Raw genomic sequence first — 19,162 nt, 5'->3', positions numbered from 1 at the left:
CCACAACAGCAACCCTGTGAGGTGAGTTGGGCTGAGAGAGAGTGACTGGCCCAAGGTCACCCAGCCAGCTTTCATGCCTAAGGCGGGACTAGAACTCACAGTCTCCTGGTTTCTAGCCTGGTGTCTTAACCACTAGACGAAACTGGCTCTATTTTTCTATTTTGAAAGAAAAAGCCAAAGTGGGTCTCTTGTTCAAGGACTTTTGTCCTGTCTGTGCAAAATAGATGGAGTGAATTAGCCCACATGCAGAATATTGGAGGGGAGCTGCTGGCACATGACTGCAGGGCTGGGGGAAAGAGATTAGATAAGAGCTGGAGGCAGCTAAGGAGAGCTGGGAAGGGCGAAGATCTACCCCTTCACTTATAATCCCTTCCTGCATTATCTCTGTTTTTGGAGATGGCGGTTTGCTGCACTGTAAGGAACAAAAGTCCTCCAGTAAGGTCTTTCTTCAAGCACTTTGCTGAAGCTACCTGGTTTACAACAAATCTAAGTAGTTAATTAATGCCTGGAAGTATGTACAGATAACAAAACAGTAGAGGACTGATTTTCAAGAGATTAACATGCAAAGGAATGGGGAGTTGGAGAAAAAGTTTGCATTTTGTTCTAAAAAGCTATGGGTAGGGATGTGATACAGCTAAGTTTGCAAGGAGGGGGGGATAAAACTGACAGATTTCCTTTACCTCCTCCCCTTTTTTTGCTTTTAGAATTTGAGGGCTCCTAAAACACATTGCTATAGATTTGGGTCATAGTCCTCTGAACCAACAAACAAGCCCAACTCCTACCAGATGGAACATCTGCACCATCTTTGATAAACTTGATTTCTACGGAAGAGGAATCCACCAAGTTCTACATCTGGTCTTTGAAAAGCCAGGCTGTTCATCGAGGGTAAGGGAATGTCCCAGAGTTCTACTTTGTTCCACAACTGTTTGCAGCAGTTCAGACAGCTCAGAGATGACATTCTGGGGAAGTGCTCTAGGCACAGCTCTTTATGCACACAGCCATGTGCATGTATCTAAAGAAATATATCTATGTATTGATAGATTCAGTTTATGTGTCCACCCAACTCACAAATGTGACTCTGATTAAAACAACAGGACATAAAATCTAAAAACATATAATGTCCAAGGTCACTCATACTTCTGCCTAATCATCCCTCAAAACAGAAATCAGATCAAGAGGCTTCATTGTTTGGAGAAGCCAAGCTAGAAGGGAATGTGATAGGTGGAGCTGAAGGAGGTGGGGGAAGAGGGTCATATTCCTGGCTAAGAGGTGGGTTGGCTTTTCCTTGCTCCAGAGGAGATGTGGGGGGGGGGGAGCCTTAAGGGCGGAGACAACTACATCTTCATCCTGTAGAGTTCTTCTGCCAGTAGCAGAACTTAGTTTTGATCAGCAGAGGGGGGACAATCAGGCTGTTGCTCAAGGATCCATGCCAAAGCTACTCCCCTGCTCCCATTGTCAACCTTTCCACAATGGCAGTAACGTCTGAGGCAGAGTTGGGGCTGATGGTGCCAGCCCGTCATGCAAATGGCAACTGGCACTACCAGTTTCGGATCCTCCTGCTGGGTGATTCCACTGTGGGCAAAACATCTCTGCTGAGGCGATACACAGAGAGATGCTTCATCCCAACCCCCTGTCCCACAGTGGGTGTAGAGTTCTACAGCAAGATGATGGAACTCCCTCCAGGAATCAAGGTGAAGCTTCAGCTCTGGGACACTGCTGGTCAGGAGAGATTCAGGTAAGGGGGATCCAGAGGAGTGAAAATGATTCAAGGTTGAAATATTTTGGCCTTAGGACAAGATGTTTCAGAGCAGGGATATTTCAGGGTCAAAACATTTAGCAAGCTCTAAGAGGGGCTCCATGCAGAACTGAAGCAGAACCAAAGGTAAGCACAGTTTGCAACTGATGGTGGCACCTTTCAACAAGGGACCTCCACAGACCTAAAATGACCAGCCATTGCCATCAAGTTGTTGTATTCTTACATTGCTCTGAAAGTGAGAACCAGTATGGTGTTGTCATGAAGGTGTTGGACTAAGAACAAGGGGAAGTATGTTCTAGCTCCCCTTCAACCACATAAGGTCTTTGGTGGACGTAGGCCAGTCATTCTTTCAGTCCAATTTACCTCATGGGACTGTTGCTGGGCAAAAAATTGGGGAAGGATTGCTATGTACACTGCCCTGAGCTCCTTGATATAAATCTAAAACAAAATGGGTGGTCTGCTGAGGACCAGAACTTCAGCTGACCTTGAATCTAACAAGCTACCTTAGCAGAGTGTGTCAACCAATCCAGAGACAAGGCCTTTGAAACTGGTGGCAAAGTTTGGGCAACCTTATATCTTTTCCTTCAGAAACCAGGGTTCCTCAAGTATCATCATCAGAAGGCACACACTACTTGTGCAGCAAATAAACTGCAAACCTCTGCAGTTCTAATGTTCAGACTCGATGCTTACCACAGTAGGAAGTACAGAATATTGGCCTCTGGACTTAAGAATGACCCCTCTTAAGAGTTGCCCCAGTGTTTAGGTAGAAATCCATGTAATTTCCTTTTCTTCAAAATGTGATAATCCAGCCCTCCGATATAGGCTTTAGAAGTTCCCCTTCTATTAAGGAGGGTCCCAGGAAGACTGACTCAGACTCCTCCATTGGTTGTGAATTAACCCGGCTGGAATAATTTGGCCTTGAGGGCTTCCCCCACCCTCCTTCTGGTTATGATGCAGCTTTGTATTGTGACATTTGTTATCTGAAGAGGTGTGGTGCAAGCGGCTGAAAGAAAAGTGAGCCTTGCATAGTGTGACTGAAGCTGACATTTCAAGGCTAATCAGGAGATAGAAGACCAAGAAAATACAGTGTTGGGGCACCTTAAAGACTGCCCAGTTTATTGTCTCCTGAGTCTTCACAGACCAAACCTGTGTCATCAGATCTGTAGAGTAACGGACTGTGAGCTGTGTAAGCTTGTGATAATGAATTGGTTGGTCATTAAGGAGTCCCTGGATTCTGTTTGTGTTGTAAAAGACTGATGGGAGAACCCCTTGGGAGATAACAGGGGAGAGTTGTTTTGTTTTCATACAATTCTCATTTGTTCCTCTGTAGTTTTAGAGAAGAGGCAGGAACATTCTGGATTACAGGATCCAGGCCAGGGCCATTGCTCAGCAGCAAATCACTTCACATGCCAAATGTCCCAGGTTCAATGCACTCACCACACCGCCCTTCCTGCACGTCTAGTCTGGACACCTGATGCCAGTCAGTATTAACAGTATGGGGGCAGAATGGTAAATGGTTTGATTCCATAAACAGCAGCCCAACATATAGCCTGGAGGCTTTGGTGGAGGCTATCAAACCCTGGCAGGTAGATTTGCCATTAGATAACACAGGGATACAACCTGTGCTTGCACTAGATGGCAGCAAAGAGCCATAGACAAGTCAAACTTGTTGCTGACACCTAGTGGGCTTCTGGGTTTTTGCAGCCCAGTTCTGGTAGACTTAGGCTTCAGAAATATCAGAAAACTTAGTAATAGTGGGGAGGGATGCATAAGTTTGAGCTTGCTAATCCAACTGCTGAGTTGTGGTCAGCCTTCTTTGCAGGCTAATGTCACTAACTGGGTGCAAGCAATGGCATTCTAATGAATGCCTTTTCAGAAGCAGAATTTGAGATAAACTTGACCTGGTGAGTGTTCATACAACTGTTAAATGTATAACCCTCCTCCTTCCCTGGAAAAAAGCTGTAGTCTATAGAATAGCTTGATGAAAACTGAACTCTCATGTACCCATTTGTTACATGTTTCTCCTCCTTTTCAGTTCCACAGTTGCAATGGTGGAGAATATATGTGGCTCAGGGTTGAACTGTTGAGACCTTGGTGTTCTCTGAGCTTGGTTTTCATCTTGCAGATGTTTCATTACCATGCTTGGTAACATCATCTGTGCATTAAATGTCCAGCAAGGCCCACTTCACATTAATGCACTGATGATATCACCAACTAGGGTAATAAAATGTCTGTATGTTAACACCTGCAAGATGAAAACCAAGCTCAGAGACCACTCAGAACCCAACCATTCCTCTGTTGTTCTCCCTGTGTTTAATTATTTGAATTGGGAGTTGTGGTCCAGAAAATGTAAAGGGTGACGATCAGTAGTAATAGGAAACAGTAGTTCTACTTTATTTTGTATTGGTCAGACTCTGCCTTGAGTTCTATAATCAGTTCTGGTCTTCCCTCTTTAAGAAAGATTTGGACAAATTCAGAGAAGTTCAGAAAAGCCCAACCAAGGTCATTACAGGATTTAAAACTATGACATCTGAGATGGGATTAGGCAAATTAAGTCCATTTAGCGTTGAGCAGGGAAGATTGAGAGATGATGATAGCACTTTCCAAATGTCTGAAAAATGGCACACAGAAGGTCAAAAACCTGTTCTCCATCATTCTAGAGCACTGGATATGGACAAATGGACTTAAATTATAGGAACGCAGATTTCAGATGAATGTTAGGAAGACTATCCAAACTCTAAGAGAAGTTTAACAGTGGAATCAATTACCAAGGGGTGGTGGTGGTCAACTCTTTTGTTCATGAAGAGGCTGGACATCCATCTGTAAAGGATGCTTAATTGAATGCCTACACTGAACAGGAGGGTTGGTTTTAATGGCCAATATGACCATTAAATCTATTGCAGAAGTCATAAAACATACCTAGATGGGTTACCCATTTAATGCAATTTTCTGATTTCACATGATATCTTTAACCATAAACTAACCTGAGGGGTAAGGGCTTCACAGCATAGGAAGCACAAAAAAAAAGAACCCTTGTTAAAACTAAACAAACTTAGGATGTTGTACAAATGCAACCCTTAGGATTTTTATCAACCTGGTTTAGTATGTTGTATAAGCCTAGCAAACTGAAGCTTACCATCTTTCCCTATTAAAACTACAACTTTATACTATCTATCTACTTTGGAGTAAATCTGAATTTATTGGAACATTTTACTCCTTAGTAAATAACATGGGATTGCATTGCAGAATTTACAGTTAGGGCAGCCTTTCTCAGCCCTTCTCAATCCTGATGCCTACTAGGTGTATCAGGATTTCTTTTCACAGCATCCCCAGAATGGGCCATGCTGGCTCAGGATTTTGGGAGCTGTACTCTCAAGACATCTGAACAGCACCCAGTTGAAGGTGACAGAATGAGGGCATGCACTGGAAGCCTCCAACTCAATACTACAGTATGTATCTTCAACAAAAAGGACCAGGGAATAAATAACAGAGAAGACTTTTGCCTGAGGCCAACCTCTTAGAGATAATGGGTCAAAAGATACCTTAGTATGCTAGGAGGAAAGTCATCCATCTCTCCATAAATAGATTTTTAAACAGCTCATTCTTTCTCCTCCCTCCTTCTTTGCTTACCTCCAGCCTGCCAAAGCAGCTTGAAGGCAATTGTATAACCTTCTCCATAGGATTCACCTATGTTTACATCTAAAAAAGAAATTGCTTTGCAAACATTGCTCCAGAACAAGGTCAGTGGGCACATGATGGATGGTAACAGTTAGTATCCAGACAAGTGCTTCAATAAATAGCTCTGATATCTTGCAGGAGTAAGATCTTTATCACAGGTCACAGACCCAGACAACATAAAAACTATGGTATAACGGCACATAATAAAAAGGCCTGTGATTGTGCTTAGCCTACGTAGCCATTAGCAAAGCATGAATTCTACAGGCTACAGTTACAAACTCAGCAACAAGTTATTTTAGGATCTTTATCTGCCAACCAAAGTTGTATGTAACAAGCCCTAAAAACAGATGTCAGTAGCTTATTATGAATACAGTATCTTGTTATAGATTACAATAAAGATGAGTCTGTGATGCAATAATTCTGTCCTCATGGATATGCTCCATGTCCCTTCAATCAAAGAATATCACCTAATTCTGATATCTTGGAGAAAAGACTGATGACTCAATTTGGCATTTCTTCCCCCTTAGGTGTATCACCAGGTCTTTCTACCGGAATGCAGTTGGTGTGCTCCTGATCTTTGATATGACCAATCGAAGGTCCTTTGAGAGCATCTTTGATTGGTACAATGAAGTTACCAATGTGATGGACAAAGTAATTTTCCTCCTGATTGGCCACAAATGTGATTTGGAGTCAATGAACAGGGTCACCCTTGAGGAAGCAGAGGGCTTGGCAACTTCTCTAGGCACATCTTTTATAGAAACATCTGCCAAAACTGACACCAACATAGACCTGGCTTTCGAGACCATCACCAATGCTATCTATGAGGCTCTGAGAAACAAAGAGTTCGACCTGCAGGAAGGATGGGATGGTGTGAAAGTCATTTATAAGAAGAGAGCAAGCAGTTTGAGAAGTAAGAAGCCATCCCAAGAAGCATGCCAGTGTTAACTATGTCAGAGTTGGGTGTTATAGAAAGGGGCCATTGGATAACCAAAGTGGGCTTAATCCATTGGGTTGATCCTTACCCAGGTGACCATCCACAACCTATGACCCCAACTACTTTATTACATCCTCCAGAGCTCTTTCTGACCATATCTCAGATCTTATTTCCAGCTGAAAATCAGTGACATAGTTTTTCTGTTGTTTTTAGATACAATACAGAAGAGTGCTGTTTTTTAATTCTCCAGTTAAAATATTTTTAGCATCAAAACTAAAAAGATATCCCCTGGAAAATCTCAGCCCACTTCACTTCACTACCCCGTTAACTGCGGCTGTAGTCCTAACCTGCACAGTTTCCTGGCCTTGTCTTGTATCATCATTCATCAGGCTGCTAGCTTGGCTGATGGGAGACGGAGGGGATAAGTGATACCAAGGGTTGCCAGCCAGTCAGACTTGGCGTTCAGATGGCTGAAGAAACGTCTGCTGGGTCAGAACCTGGAGAAAAGACTGCTGCACTAATCTCAGCACCATTGTGCCTTTTTGTTCTGGATTTGGCAGGTTAGAAACAGCTTCTGTCCATTATTCAGTAGAGAGCTTGTTGAGTAGAGCTGGGGAAGAGAGATGGAGAGTCTTGGGGTTGTCAAATGTTTTGAAGCAGTCTTCATTTCCAGAATGTACTAAAAACCTCCTTAATTTAAAAAAAAAATCCTGCAAATATTTAATATGAAAAAGTTTACTTCCTTTTTTTTACAGTAATATATATTACAATATTACATAATAATATATAATAATGTGTATGGCTTTGTTTATTGACAATGTCTTCATTGGCCACTTTTCTAGGGTGGGTAGTGCTCAAAGCACAGTAAATGCTCTCTCTCTGTGTGTAATTCTTTAAATGAATGAAACAACCATTTAAAAAATGGTTCTGCCTATTGCTGGAGTGTGATGCTTTCTTTGGGTTGGATAGTAAACAATACCCCCAACTCTAAAGGTAAAACACCTGTAAAATCATTTCCCAAGTTGAAATCCACTCATGATCTCCTAGGGACATATTCCTACAGCTTTCGTGTCATTTGGAAGTGGTTTACCTGTGTTTTCTTTTGGAGGGGGGGTTGCTTGACCTTCCCAGTTTAGCCTGCAGCAGATGGATTTCCTAGTGGTCCCTCCTTCAAGCACTAACCTGGACCAGCCCTGCTTGCTCTCTAGATTAGCTAACGTTGGTTAGGTGTCATTTTCTATTTGGGCACCACACCTACCACCTAGCTGAACCTCATCAATAGAAATAGCTGTGAGTATTACAACCCTTACACATAATTCCATGAGTAATCAAAACCTCTGTCTCATGCACAAATACGGACAGAAGTTATAAACTCCACTCCCTTTTTTATCTGTATGAGCTTATGGATAAAATATGTCATTTAAAGTTGATCCCTAAACCTTACTAGCCATAAATAAGTCCCACTGAAAGTACCGGGCCTTGCTTCCAAGTAAAGATTACTTTACTATACTTTACTTTTATCAAATTTCTCTGCTGCCCATCTCATATATGACGATTACATGGGATTGCAATGTAGACCACCCTTTGTTCCTAATCCTGAGTCTGTTCATCCCACTGAAAACACACACACACACCACGAAAATATGGCTCTGGGACTAGATTCACACACAGCACTAAACAATATTGTAGCTCGTTTAGTTTTGGCTAGACAGCCCAGCAATATTTTCTTTCTGGCAGCCATGGTGCACATATGTAATGCCTTCTTCTATCAAACCCTTAAAGGGGCATCTAGTTACTGGAAAGGGGCTTTATATGTGATTGCAATATACCAGATGCATGCAAGGAGGTGCATATAGGTGCATAAACACATATACAGGATTGCCTACCAATTAGGCAACCACATGTTAGCCTAGCATGTTATACAAACCCAGCCTGTGTGGTTAGTTTATGATTAACTATGCCCCTAAAATTTATGTTTGTAAACGAGTTGATGACACATAATCAATCAACGAATCAATCAGTGAATCAAGGAGCTATTGTTCATAGTTACGCGCAGTACCTTTTAAGTAGACAAATTGAAAGAGGTTCAGAGATGAACCAGTGTGGTGGAAACTGAATCCTCTGGCAAGAGGGTGAAGGAATGTAATAGGTTTAGTCTTGAGAAGAGGAGGGCGGAGTGGTGGCGGTGGCAGTGATAACCCTATTCAAATATCTGAAAGGATATCACACAGAAAGAAGCCAGGATTTGTTCTTGGTCCTTGCAAAAGGCAGGTTCTGGGACAATAATGGCTTTAAATTCTAGGCAGGCAAATTCTGGTTGAGTGTCCTAAAGCTCATCCCACCTTGAAGAGCAGATCAACAGCAGAAGCAATTCCTAAGGAAGGTAATGCATTCCCTCTTCCTTGAAGGTGCCCAAGGGGAGGCTAATTGGATTAGATTAGATTGGATTTTTTAAATCCCACCTTTATTATTTTTATAAATAACTCAAGGTGGTAATATAAATATTTTTATAAATAACTCAAGGTGGACGCGGTGGCGCTGCGGGTTAAACCGCTGAGCTGTCGATCGGAAGGTCGGCGGTTCGAAACCGCACGGCGGGGTGAGCTCCCGTTGCTCGTCCCAGCTCCTGCACACCAAGCAGTTCGAAAACATGCAAATGTGAGTAGATTAATTGGTACCGCTTCGGCGGGAAGGTAACGGCGTTCCGTGAGTCATGCTGGCCACATGACCCGGAAGTGTCCTATGGACAACGCCGGCTCCAAGGCTTTGAAACGGAGATGAGCACCGCCCCCTAGAGTCGGACACGACTGGACTTTACGTCAAGGGAAACCTTTACCTTTACCTACCAAGGTGGTAAACATACCAAATACTCCTTCCTCCTCCTATTTTCCCCACAACAACAGCCTGTGAGGTGAGTTGGGCTGAGAGAGAGGGACTGGCCCAGAGGCACCCAGCTGGCTTTCATGCCTAATGAACCATCTGTAAGGGATGCTTTAATCTGGGTGCTTGCACTGAGCATCTGCAGAACTGCCTCTCCCCAGGTGTTTCTGCCAGTCACACTAGGTCCAACAGGACAGGTACACTCCGTGTCCCTTCAATCAAAGAACATCACCTTATGGGAACTTGGAAGCGTGCCTTTTCTGTTGCAGCACCTGCCCTCTGCAATGCCATAGCCCAAGATCAGATTGGCCCTGACCCTACTGGCCTTTTGTAAAGCATTGAAGGCTTGGATGCGCTCCAGTGTTTGGGAATCATTGAGAGGTCTTTGTCAATTGTTTTGTTTGGGTTTATCTTCTGTGACCATTGTGGGGTTTTAATCCTTTGCTAATAATGGTTTTTCTATTGTTCTAATGGGTTGTTGGCCACCCAGAATCGCATTCATGAGATGGGCAACCATATAAATTGGTCTCATTAATTAATTAATTAATTAATTAATTAGATGGTCCTTCCCAAGTAGGATTCTGTGAAATAGGTTAATTGTGTAAACCAGCCTTTCTCAACCTTTTGACCCTAGAGGAACCCTTGAAATATTTTTCGGGCATCAGGGAATCCCTGCATGTTCAGGCTCAAATATAGGCCAGAAGTTACAAAATGATTCTATTCGTTTCATGGGTAGGCCTGTCTATAAGCATGAACAGTGTTCTTAAACTAAAAATAAAGAATGAAACTTGCCTCCTTAATGTGAAGTTGCCCAAATTTGAAATAATTTTTTAAATAAATCGTGATCTCCCAGGGAACCCCTAGTGACCTCTCGTGGAACCTTAGGGTACCACGGAGCCCTGGTTGAGAAACCCTGGTGTAAACCATCATTCAGCTACACAGGATACATATATTGGGTGGACACAGCCATATTTGGGCTGTATTCGCACAACAGAGCCTCCTCTGAGTTTCATGAGGCTTTTGTTTATTCTCCTGCTTGGCTTGGCTAAGAACGTACTTTGACCCGCCTCCCCCAAAGAGAAGCCTTAGTGATGGCTGGAATGTAGGTGAAATGTGTTTTTGCATGACCTGGCTTGCCCTTCCACAAACACCGACTTTCAGGGAGGAGCAGGACAGGGTGAGTATGCACATCCTGCTTCTCTTAGGAGCAGCCTGCTCAAACATGGCATAAGAGAGCCATGGCCTCAGGCGGTTGAAGGGATAAGAACTCCCTGTGCTAATCTTAAACAAGTCTCAACCAGTTTCCTACCTGTCTTAGAACTCAGCTTTTTGCACTGGTTGGGACTGCTGGGTGAACTCTGGGGTGGAGTGTTCCCTTTCATTCTGAGCCAGCGTGAGCCTTCTTGCTCTCCCTATAAGGGCACACACATGCACGCACACCGACACGCCCGCACAACCACCAGACACCAGCTTCCAGAGTCTCTCCCTCTCCCAGCCTCCAGATGGCTGTGGATTCTCTTTGGGACTATCAGTTCCGGATCATCATGCTAGGCGATTCCACAGTGGGGAAATCCTGCCTTCTGAAGTGCTATGCCGACGGGGTCTTTCTCGAGTCCATGAACCAAACCGTGGGTGTGGATTTTTATGTTCACTTTCTGGAGATGGAGCCCAACCTGCGTGTCAAGCTGCAGTTTTGGGATACGGCAGGCCAAGAACGGTACAGGTGAGTCTGGAACAGGGGTGGCTGGGATCGATGAGTCAAAAGAGCAGAAGTGACAGGCCTTTTTCAAGCCTGGGAGGATGTAAGATGGGATGAATGACTATGCCTCCTAATTGAGGCTTAAGCTTTGCTTCCCTCCTTGTTTTGATATGTAAAAGGTTTAGCTATAAAGATTCCCACCACTGTTACCAATTCAATCCTTGTAGAGTATGAGGACAGCCAGTGTAAGGTAGCTGTTAAGAAGTTGAACTGAGACTAGAGCAGTGTTTCTCAACCTTGGGAACTTGAAGATGTGTAGACTTGAACTCCCAGAATTCCCCCCAGCATGCAGGTACTTTTAAAAAAGTTTGTTAATGTAAAAGAAAAAAGTCACCCAATGTTTAAAGCCTGAAAGAGTGTGCTGCTCTTCATTCCAAGTGTCAGCCAGCGAGATGGATATGGGCTGGGGATAATGAGAATTGTATTTTACACACCTGGAGGGCACCAAATTAGGGGAGTCTGGGTGGCACACACCTGCCAACTGCTTTTGCTCACAAATGAGTAGGTTGCTGCCTTGAGACTGATAAAACAGGAACCCCTTTCCCGAAGTGGGGGTGATAACTTTTGCAGTAATATGAACAGCTCTGCCTTATTTCACTTCTTAATTTGCTTTTCCTCTTATAAAAACTTGACTGTTTATGAGGAATGATCCTGATTAGTCATCTTCCAGAGAGAAAGAAAGAGACAGAAAGAGAGAAAGAGAAAGTTGCAAAATTTCCTTCAGGTCCAGGGTGGGGGAATATAAAAAGTCAAGATAGCAACCAAAACCTCATGATCAAAGCCCTTTTTTTCCATGCATCATATCCACAACATATATAAAAAAGGCTGAGGCTTTGATCATGCAGCTGTGGCTGCTATTTTGACTTTTTTGACCCTACCCCACTGTGGATGCCCTTGCCTCAGGCAAGCTCTGCTTATGCTTGTGTAGTTTCCTTGATAGCAAGCGCAGAAGTGATTCGTCATTGCTTTCTTCTCTTTTGTTATTGTTCTTCCAACTTCCCAATTTTGCCTTTGGCTTTTGGATTTCCTACTGGTCTCCCATCCAAATCCTATCCAGGCCCCACTCTGCTTAACTTTTTCAGGATCAGCCAAGGTCTCCTAGATGCAGCCGCCTCTTGTGACATGCACACTCAACATACACCACTGTCATTTTAAATACGTTTTGTGATTTTGCTTATATCAAACTTTTTCATGCAAACTGCAGTCTAATGGCTCCTGGGTCATAGGATGGACGGAGATCGGTGTGAGCAGTTGTACACGCATGCCAGTTTAAATACATGTTATTAATATATAGCTTAGCTTGTTTTTCGGTCTAAGTTAGAAGGAAGTTGTAGGATGGGTAGTCAGCAGGACCCCTGTGGATTCCACTGTTAATTTTCAGCGGCACATATTGGTTGCATTCTTCAATTCTCCGAAGCCCTCAAAATGCCTAAAACATCACTCCAGCACACTCCTCTGGAGTCACCCTATAAGAAGCAGAATGTAAAAGTGGTGTTGCACACTGCCACAAAAAGGTGATCCCAGTTGCTGTAATCCAGTGTTTCTCAACCTTGGCAACTTTCAGATGTGTGGACTTCAACTCCCAGAATTCCCCAGCCAGCTGGGGAGTTGAAGTCCACACATCTGAAAGTTGCCAAGGTTGAGAAACACTGCTGTAACTGAAGAGTCAGCACATAGGTGAGCAGAGAGAACTGGTGTCCCGCCCTAGGATGACCCCACTACCCTTGTTACTCCACCCTTTGTGCTTCAGCTGATGTCCTGTGAGCCAATCAGAATGTCATGATTCTTCTTGGTTGTTGATTTGAATAGGCAGTCATTACACAGAAGCTTTAGAGCCAAGAGTCCTATTCCCACCACAAGGAAGGGAAGATAGCCCTCATCCTGGCAGGTTGACTATCTCATGATGCTGCCCCGTATGTTTCGCTCTGTTAGCCAAAACAAGGCATTATGATGGGGCATTTTCCAAGCATTGCCCTGTAGATGTTTACGTGCATCAGAAACCGGTTTGTTTTCATTTTGACACACTGCTTTCAGTAGAATTTGCTCTCAGGAGTACAGGGAATGGCACTGTTGGAGTAAGATTTCTACCACCACACCCAAAGGGACATCAAGAGCAAAATACCAGACATACCAGAGCAACATTACAATTCACATATTAATGGACAACCTGAATGCTTAGTTTAACTTTGTTAGTTTGACTGAATGGTTTAGTTCAGGGGGTTTCAAACTTGTGGAAGCTGTGAGGTTTTTTGAAAAAGAATCTAGAACCCCAAATCAAGAGGGAAAGCCCTAGTGATAGAAAATAGGTAACACAACGAGACTTGTGCTCATTCTAGTTTATTTATAGATGTTCTAATTAATGGCCCAGAAAGTTCCTCCAGATATTATAAGTATAAACAGTAAAGTACATACTGTAAATGCAAAATTAATTTTTAGAAAGCACTAACATTTAAACTGGAATTAAAGTTAGGAAGTTAATGTTTTAACCAAACATATCAACCTTCAGCGGCTGGGGTGTGATTGCTGTTCTTTAGAAAAAATGGATATGGAGGCCCCGGCTCCATTTGAGTGAAAGAGATAGAAGGTTTGTCCTTAGTCTCTCACTGAACCCAAATACAGCTTGAAAAAGCCTGCTCTAGTTTAACATTTCTGGATCTCTGGCTTCTTGCAATGCTTCCATGCTCAGCAAACCCTCTTTCTGCACTGTAGGTCAGTGACACGTTCCTACTACCGTAATGCAGCTGGGGGAGTCCTGATGTTTGACCTCACCAACCGTGCATCCTTCGACAACATCAGGATCTGGCACCAGGAAGTGGTGGACACAGTCAAACCTCACCGCCCGGTATTCGTGCTGGTGGGGAACAAGAGTGACCTGGAGGCTGAACGGAAGGTGGGGCAAAGGGAAGCTGAGAAGCTGGCCGTTTCCCTTGACGCAAAGTATATTGAGACTTCGGCGAAAAGCAGCAAGAATGTGGAGGCAGCTTTCCAGATGTTAACTCTGGGCATATATGAGGCCTTGAAAAGTGGGGTGATGAGGCCCAGTCAACAGTGGGATGGGGTGAAAAGCAAACTGCCACCTCTGGTTCAGCCAGAGGTCCCTGCTCCAGAAAAGAGAAGGAAGTGTCCTTGCTAGCCAACTGGGCAACCACAGCAATGCTCTTGTGTTACAATGTTGCAACTAGGTTTACACTTTCTGCTGAACTGTGGTTTGTGAAGCTATGGTTTGCTGACCAAGCCACTATGGGCTAAGCTGACACAATCTGCAGAGTCCTTAAACAGGGTTTCCATATCAGAGCAATCCGGTTGCAGAGCAGAGACAGCCTAAAGCAAACAAATCTGGTGAGCCTTTCTGGGCACGGTCTCAAAGGCTCCCTCGCAGAGGCCTCCAATCTCTCGTTTGCTCTTGCAAGCCAACTGAAGGTTGGAAATGCCTTATGAAAAACAGCAGGATTGCTTGGGGGGTCAGAGGGGGAACGGGGAAGAAGCTGGCCAAAGAAAGATTGACTTGGAAAATGGGCTGGGAGCCACAGAGCCTAACTTCCCGAGAAATTCCCCCAATGCACCCCAAGGGAAAGGCAGTTGGGTGGTGATTGGGAACGTTGGTGACGACTCCATTCTAAGCACCCTCCATCACATGACCCAGAGCAGAGCATGCACAATCTGTCCTGTGCATTCCAGGGCACACCAGCCACAAACATGTATGTGCAACAGAGAAAGACGCCTGCCCTGATTAGCACCTCAGACTCTACATACATACCTTGATTAGTCCCAGGGAAGAAAATATGCATGCAAAGTGTAAAATATGCATTGGTGTAAAATGTTACTTCATTATGCAGAATGCCTGCTCTGGCTGCTGCTGGTAAAGGGGTTGGAAAGAATTCCAGGAACCCTGTTTTGCATGCGCTCCTCTTTTCTTTACTGAGCGCCAAAATTTGGGAGAGAGACACCACCTAGAAAATTCTCTGTATTAGTCCAAGTCAACAGGTAACTTATTTTGACAGGCTAAGGTTTTTCATTGACAGTGGCTGCCTCATCACTTCATTCCTGCCACTTGTGTAAAAACACTTCTCATTGGCAATATACCCATGTTTATTCTACTTGCAGATATAACCTTGCACCACCTGTCAAACATTTCGCCTTCCACCACTGTTATCAGCACACACAGAAACAAAGGCAGGTTTACAACTTTTACTGAAATAAAAGCTTCACCCATTCATACATTCACATAGTCCTGAGTACCTAGCCAGCTTATAGTCCAGCCGTCTAGTATTGAACTCACAAAGAATCATGCTGGGATACCCACTGAGCATGGTACCTTGTCCTGTGTGATGGCTCTGGACTAGCTTCCATATGCATCTCTAAACACCAAACAAGGGTTCACTGACCATCACAGCTCAGCTGGTCCCTCCTTGGCCCTTATCTCGCATTTCCGGCTACTCCATCCAGTTCATATTATTTAGAGAATCATTTTCTGGTGTGGGAACTGCATCTGGTGATGACTTCTTTTTTAAAATTGGATTGTTTTTTAAAATTGTCCCCATTAATTACTTACAGTGCCAGGGCTCCTTTCCCAGTCTACCATGGTCAGCCTCAGTGGTAGGGACAGTCTCCTGAATTTTATATATACGTATATGTAGGGACGTGGTGGCGCTGCGGGTTAAACCGCTGAGCTGCTGAGCTTGCCGATCGGAAGGTCGGCGGTTCGAATCCGCGTGACGGGGTGAGCTCCCGTTGCTAGTCCCAGCTCCTGCCAACCTAGCAGTTCGAAAACATGCAAATGTGAGTAGGTTAATAGGCACTGCTTCGGCGGGCAGGTAACGGCGTTCCGTGTAGTCGTGCCGGCCACATGACCACGGAAGTGTCTTCAGACAAACGCCGGCTCTTTGGCTTTGAAACGGAGATGAGCACCGCCCCCTAGAGTCGGACACGACTGGACTTAATGTCAAGGGAAACCTTTACCTTTACCTATATGTATATATATATGTATATATATATGTATGTATGTATATATGCATGTATATATTTTAAAAAGAAGGTAAAAACTAATACAAACTAATCTAAAGTAAGAAAGAAAAAAAGAAAAAGAAATCAAAGAGAAAGCTAAAAGTGCAAAGGAAAAAAGTAAAATAGAAAAGAAAAAAGGTACAAAGTGGCCTCCAATCTTCTTTACAGCATATAAGTACAATTACAAATTTACCTCTTTCTCTAAAAATACAACATGTCTCTCTTCTTTCTATAATCCATACTGTCTAATCATCAAATCCATAAATCTTAAGTTCATTTTTTTCTGTTTTCCACAAGAAGTCCATAAGGGGTTTCCAGTCAGCAATAAATGCAGATATTGAATGTAGCCATTTCAGCAAGTTCCATCATCTTCAGCAATCATTCCTTCATTGCAGGTAGTACCAAATCTTTCCATCTTTGTACATACAATAGTCTTGCTGCAGTTATCATATACAAAAACAAAGTTTCATGACTTTTTTCCAATTGTTTGTCCATCAATCCCAAAAGAAAGATCTCTGGTCTCAGTTGTATATTAATCTTCAAAATCCTCTGAATCAGTATAGGTATTTGAATCCAAAATTTTCTAGCTTTTTTACATGTCCACCAAGCATGGTAAAATGTCCCTTCTTCTTGGTCACATTTCAGTTCTGTTTGATCTTCTATCTTCATGTTTTTTGTTAACATCTTCATCTTGTTTGTTGATCTTAAAACCTGCTATTGCACCAAATTCTTTTAGTTTTCCCATTAATATTTCAATTCTCTTCAAAGGATCTTCCAAAACCACACCAAGTCATCTGCAAAAGCCCTTAACTTAGAAGTTTCTTTTTAAATCTTTACTCCCATGGTTCTCCCATCTTGTCTTGTATCTCTGTTCAGTATTAAAAGAACCAAAATAAACAAGAGAGGAGATAGTGGGCATCCCTGTCTTGTTCATTTTTGTATCTCACAAGGCTTCATTAAATCTCCATTAACAATTACTTGTGCTTTCAGTGAAGTATAAATCGTTCTTTCCTATTTTATAAACTTCTCTCCAAAGTTTGTATCTCCAAAACTTTGAATAGGAAAGCCCAATTCAAATTGTCAAAGGCCTTCTCCACATCTAAGAAAATCAACGTGGCTTGTTTTTCATTACTCCAGATATTGCTCCAAAATGTTCCAAAATGTCCAATACATTTTTAAGATTGTCCCTTAACTGTCATTTAGGTAGAAACCCACATTGATCCTCATGAAAAATTCTTGCAAAATTGTTTTCAGTCTATCAGCCAGAATTGTTGTAAACAACTTGTAATCATTATTAAATAATGATATCAGTCTATAGTTTCTGGTAAAAGTCAAATGTCCCTCTTTAGGTATTAGTGCTAATTGGCCTCTTTCCAACTCTCTGGCATCTTTTCTCCCTTTAAAATAGAGTTCATTGTATTTTGTAAAGGCTGTAAAAGTTCATCCTCAAAACATTTATAAGAACAACCTGATAATCTATCTGGCCCAGGCACCTTTCCTGGTTTAATCTTTTTTATAGTTTCAGAAACTTCCTTTGTTATAGGTCCATTCATAGTCTGTTTCTGTTCCTCAGTAATCCTTGGTAAATTTTGTTTCTTTAGGTATTCATCTATTTTCTCCAGAGATGTCACTTCTTTATACAAGCTAGAATAATAAAAATGCTTTTTGCACGGCCGCACCGTTAATACAGTATCTCCCTCTTGTAGTTTCAATATCATTTTCTTTCCTTTTTCTTTTTGTAATTTATATGCCAACCATTTCCCTGGTTTGTTTGCAAGCTCAACGTCTTTTTTGCTTTACATAGTTCATTTTTATTTCCATTTCTCTGTTAACATAGGTAATTATTGTTGTAAAAGTTTAATTTGTTGAGAAATACTTACCTTTTCTGGAAATTTCTTTCTTTTCGCTTTATCTCATCCAAAATAGTGTTTTCTCTTGCCTCTTCTTTTTGAGTTCACTATTATGTTGTATGAAATAACTTCTGATAAAAGCTTACTTGCATCCCAAACCTTTCTTAAATCAGTACTTTTCAAAAAATTATTTTGACTTTTTTTACCATCTTCCAAAATTGCTTGTTTCTGTAACAACATTTCATTTAGTCTCCATCTAAAACTGGATTTCCTTTTATAAACCAAACTCACAGTATTATGATCCGAAGAAGTCTTTGGGAATATCTCTACTTTAGAAACCTCAGTAGCCAAAATCTTTGAAATCCATATATCTATTCTTGAAAATGATCTATGTCTTTCAGAAAAGTAGGTGTACTTGAATTGCCATTTTTCTGTCTCCGTATGTCCACAAGCCCTAAATTGTCCATCAAATCAAAGAAAACTTTTGATAATTTGCCTTGAGTGATTTTAATATTTTTCTCAGAAGTTCTATCCAGCTGTGGGGAGATCATTCCATTCCAATTCCCCATCAAACACCAATTTTCATAAGAGAAATCTCTTAGTCTCTAAATAAGTTTTAAGGACTAACAACTTGATTTAAAAAAAAAAACTGTTGGTAGTTCCCAGGATACCAAACGATGTACTTGAATGTCACAACTATAAAATATTCACAGGTTCAACCAGGCATCGAGAGGAGGGGAGTGAGACTTTTCCACAAATCCTATTTTTCATTAATCTAGCTTTTAACCACAAAGAATGTAGATGCTAAAGACATTGCAGCTGACGTTACTTCAAATTCCGAGTTCCAGATTTATGTAGACATTGGATAGCGCAGCTTTTAAAAGACAACTGGAATCACATTTTGATATCAGGGTTAGGAGAAACTGACTCTGAAGCATGGTATTTGTTGTGACAACAGTACCCATAATTTTTCGTACCCATAATTACACCTTACATTGCTTTTGCAGGTGCATTTAAAATAAATAGTCCATTTCAGAGTATGGGTGCAGGCCATACATATATATCCCTAGCATGGAGTTCCATCTTTACACCTGGATGGAGGAAAGCAGATTAAATGTGCTAATCTAAAATCATTCTGCGGATATTCCATCGTTTCCTTAACTGACTTTTTTCAATGAAAACGAAACAAAAAAACAACCAATTCACCAGAAGCTGGATGATGAATGCGGCATTCTACATCTTCCATAAAATTCCATAATCCATAATATACATTAACAGCCCTGCATGAAAATATCGCCTGT

General features: G+C 42.2%; 2 protein-coding genes and 1 long non-coding RNA gene across 3 annotated transcripts in view; all 3 read left to right on the top strand.

Moving 5' to 3' along the window:
• The window catches only part of LOC134503320 (uncharacterized), a 136,696-nt gene that overhangs the window by 10,015 nt on the left and 107,519 nt on the right, over positions 1-19,162 (top strand). The window lies entirely within an intron of this gene.
• On the top strand, positions 1,470-6,379 carry RAB42 (RAB42, member RAS oncogene family). Its single transcript, XM_063311841.1, has 2 exons — positions 1,470-1,735; positions 5,962-6,379. Exons 1-2 carry the CDS (start codon positions 1,470-1,472, stop codon positions 6,377-6,379), a joined length of 684 nt encoding a protein of 227 aa, XP_063167911.1.
• On the top strand, positions 10,751-14,315 carry LOC134503399 (ras-related protein Rab-39B-like). The gene is made up of 2 exons (XM_063312197.1): positions 10,751-10,971; positions 13,717-14,315. Exons 1-2 carry the CDS (start codon positions 10,751-10,753, stop codon positions 14,138-14,140), a joined length of 645 nt encoding a protein of 214 aa, XP_063168267.1. The 3' UTR covers positions 14,141-14,315.

Source organism: Candoia aspera, chromosome 10 (assembly GCF_035149785.1).
Source record: "Candoia aspera isolate rCanAsp1 chromosome 10, rCanAsp1.hap2, whole genome shotgun sequence".
NCBI lineage: Eukaryota > Metazoa > Chordata > Lepidosauria > Squamata > Boidae > Candoia > Candoia aspera.
Note: the sequence above shows the minus strand (reverse complement) of the source record. Positions and strands in the feature narration are given on the sequence as shown.

Excerpts from the sequence above, each read along its gene's own strand:
- LOC134503399 (XM_063312197.1), top strand. The coding sequence starts at position 10,751 with ATGGCTGTGGATTCTCTTTGGGACTATCAGTTCCGGATCATCATGCTA. Across the intron at positions 10,972-13,716 it reads GCAGGCCAAGAACGGTACAG|GTCAGTGACACGTTCCTACT; the intron begins GTGAGTCTGGAA and ends TCTGCACTGTAG.
- RAB42 (XM_063311841.1), top strand. The coding sequence starts at position 1,470 with ATGGCAGTAACGTCTGAGGCAGAGTTGGGGCTGATGGTGCCAGCCCGT. Across the intron at positions 1,736-5,961 it reads GCTGGTCAGGAGAGATTCAG|GTGTATCACCAGGTCTTTCT; the intron begins GTAAGGGGGATC and ends CTTCCCCCTTAG.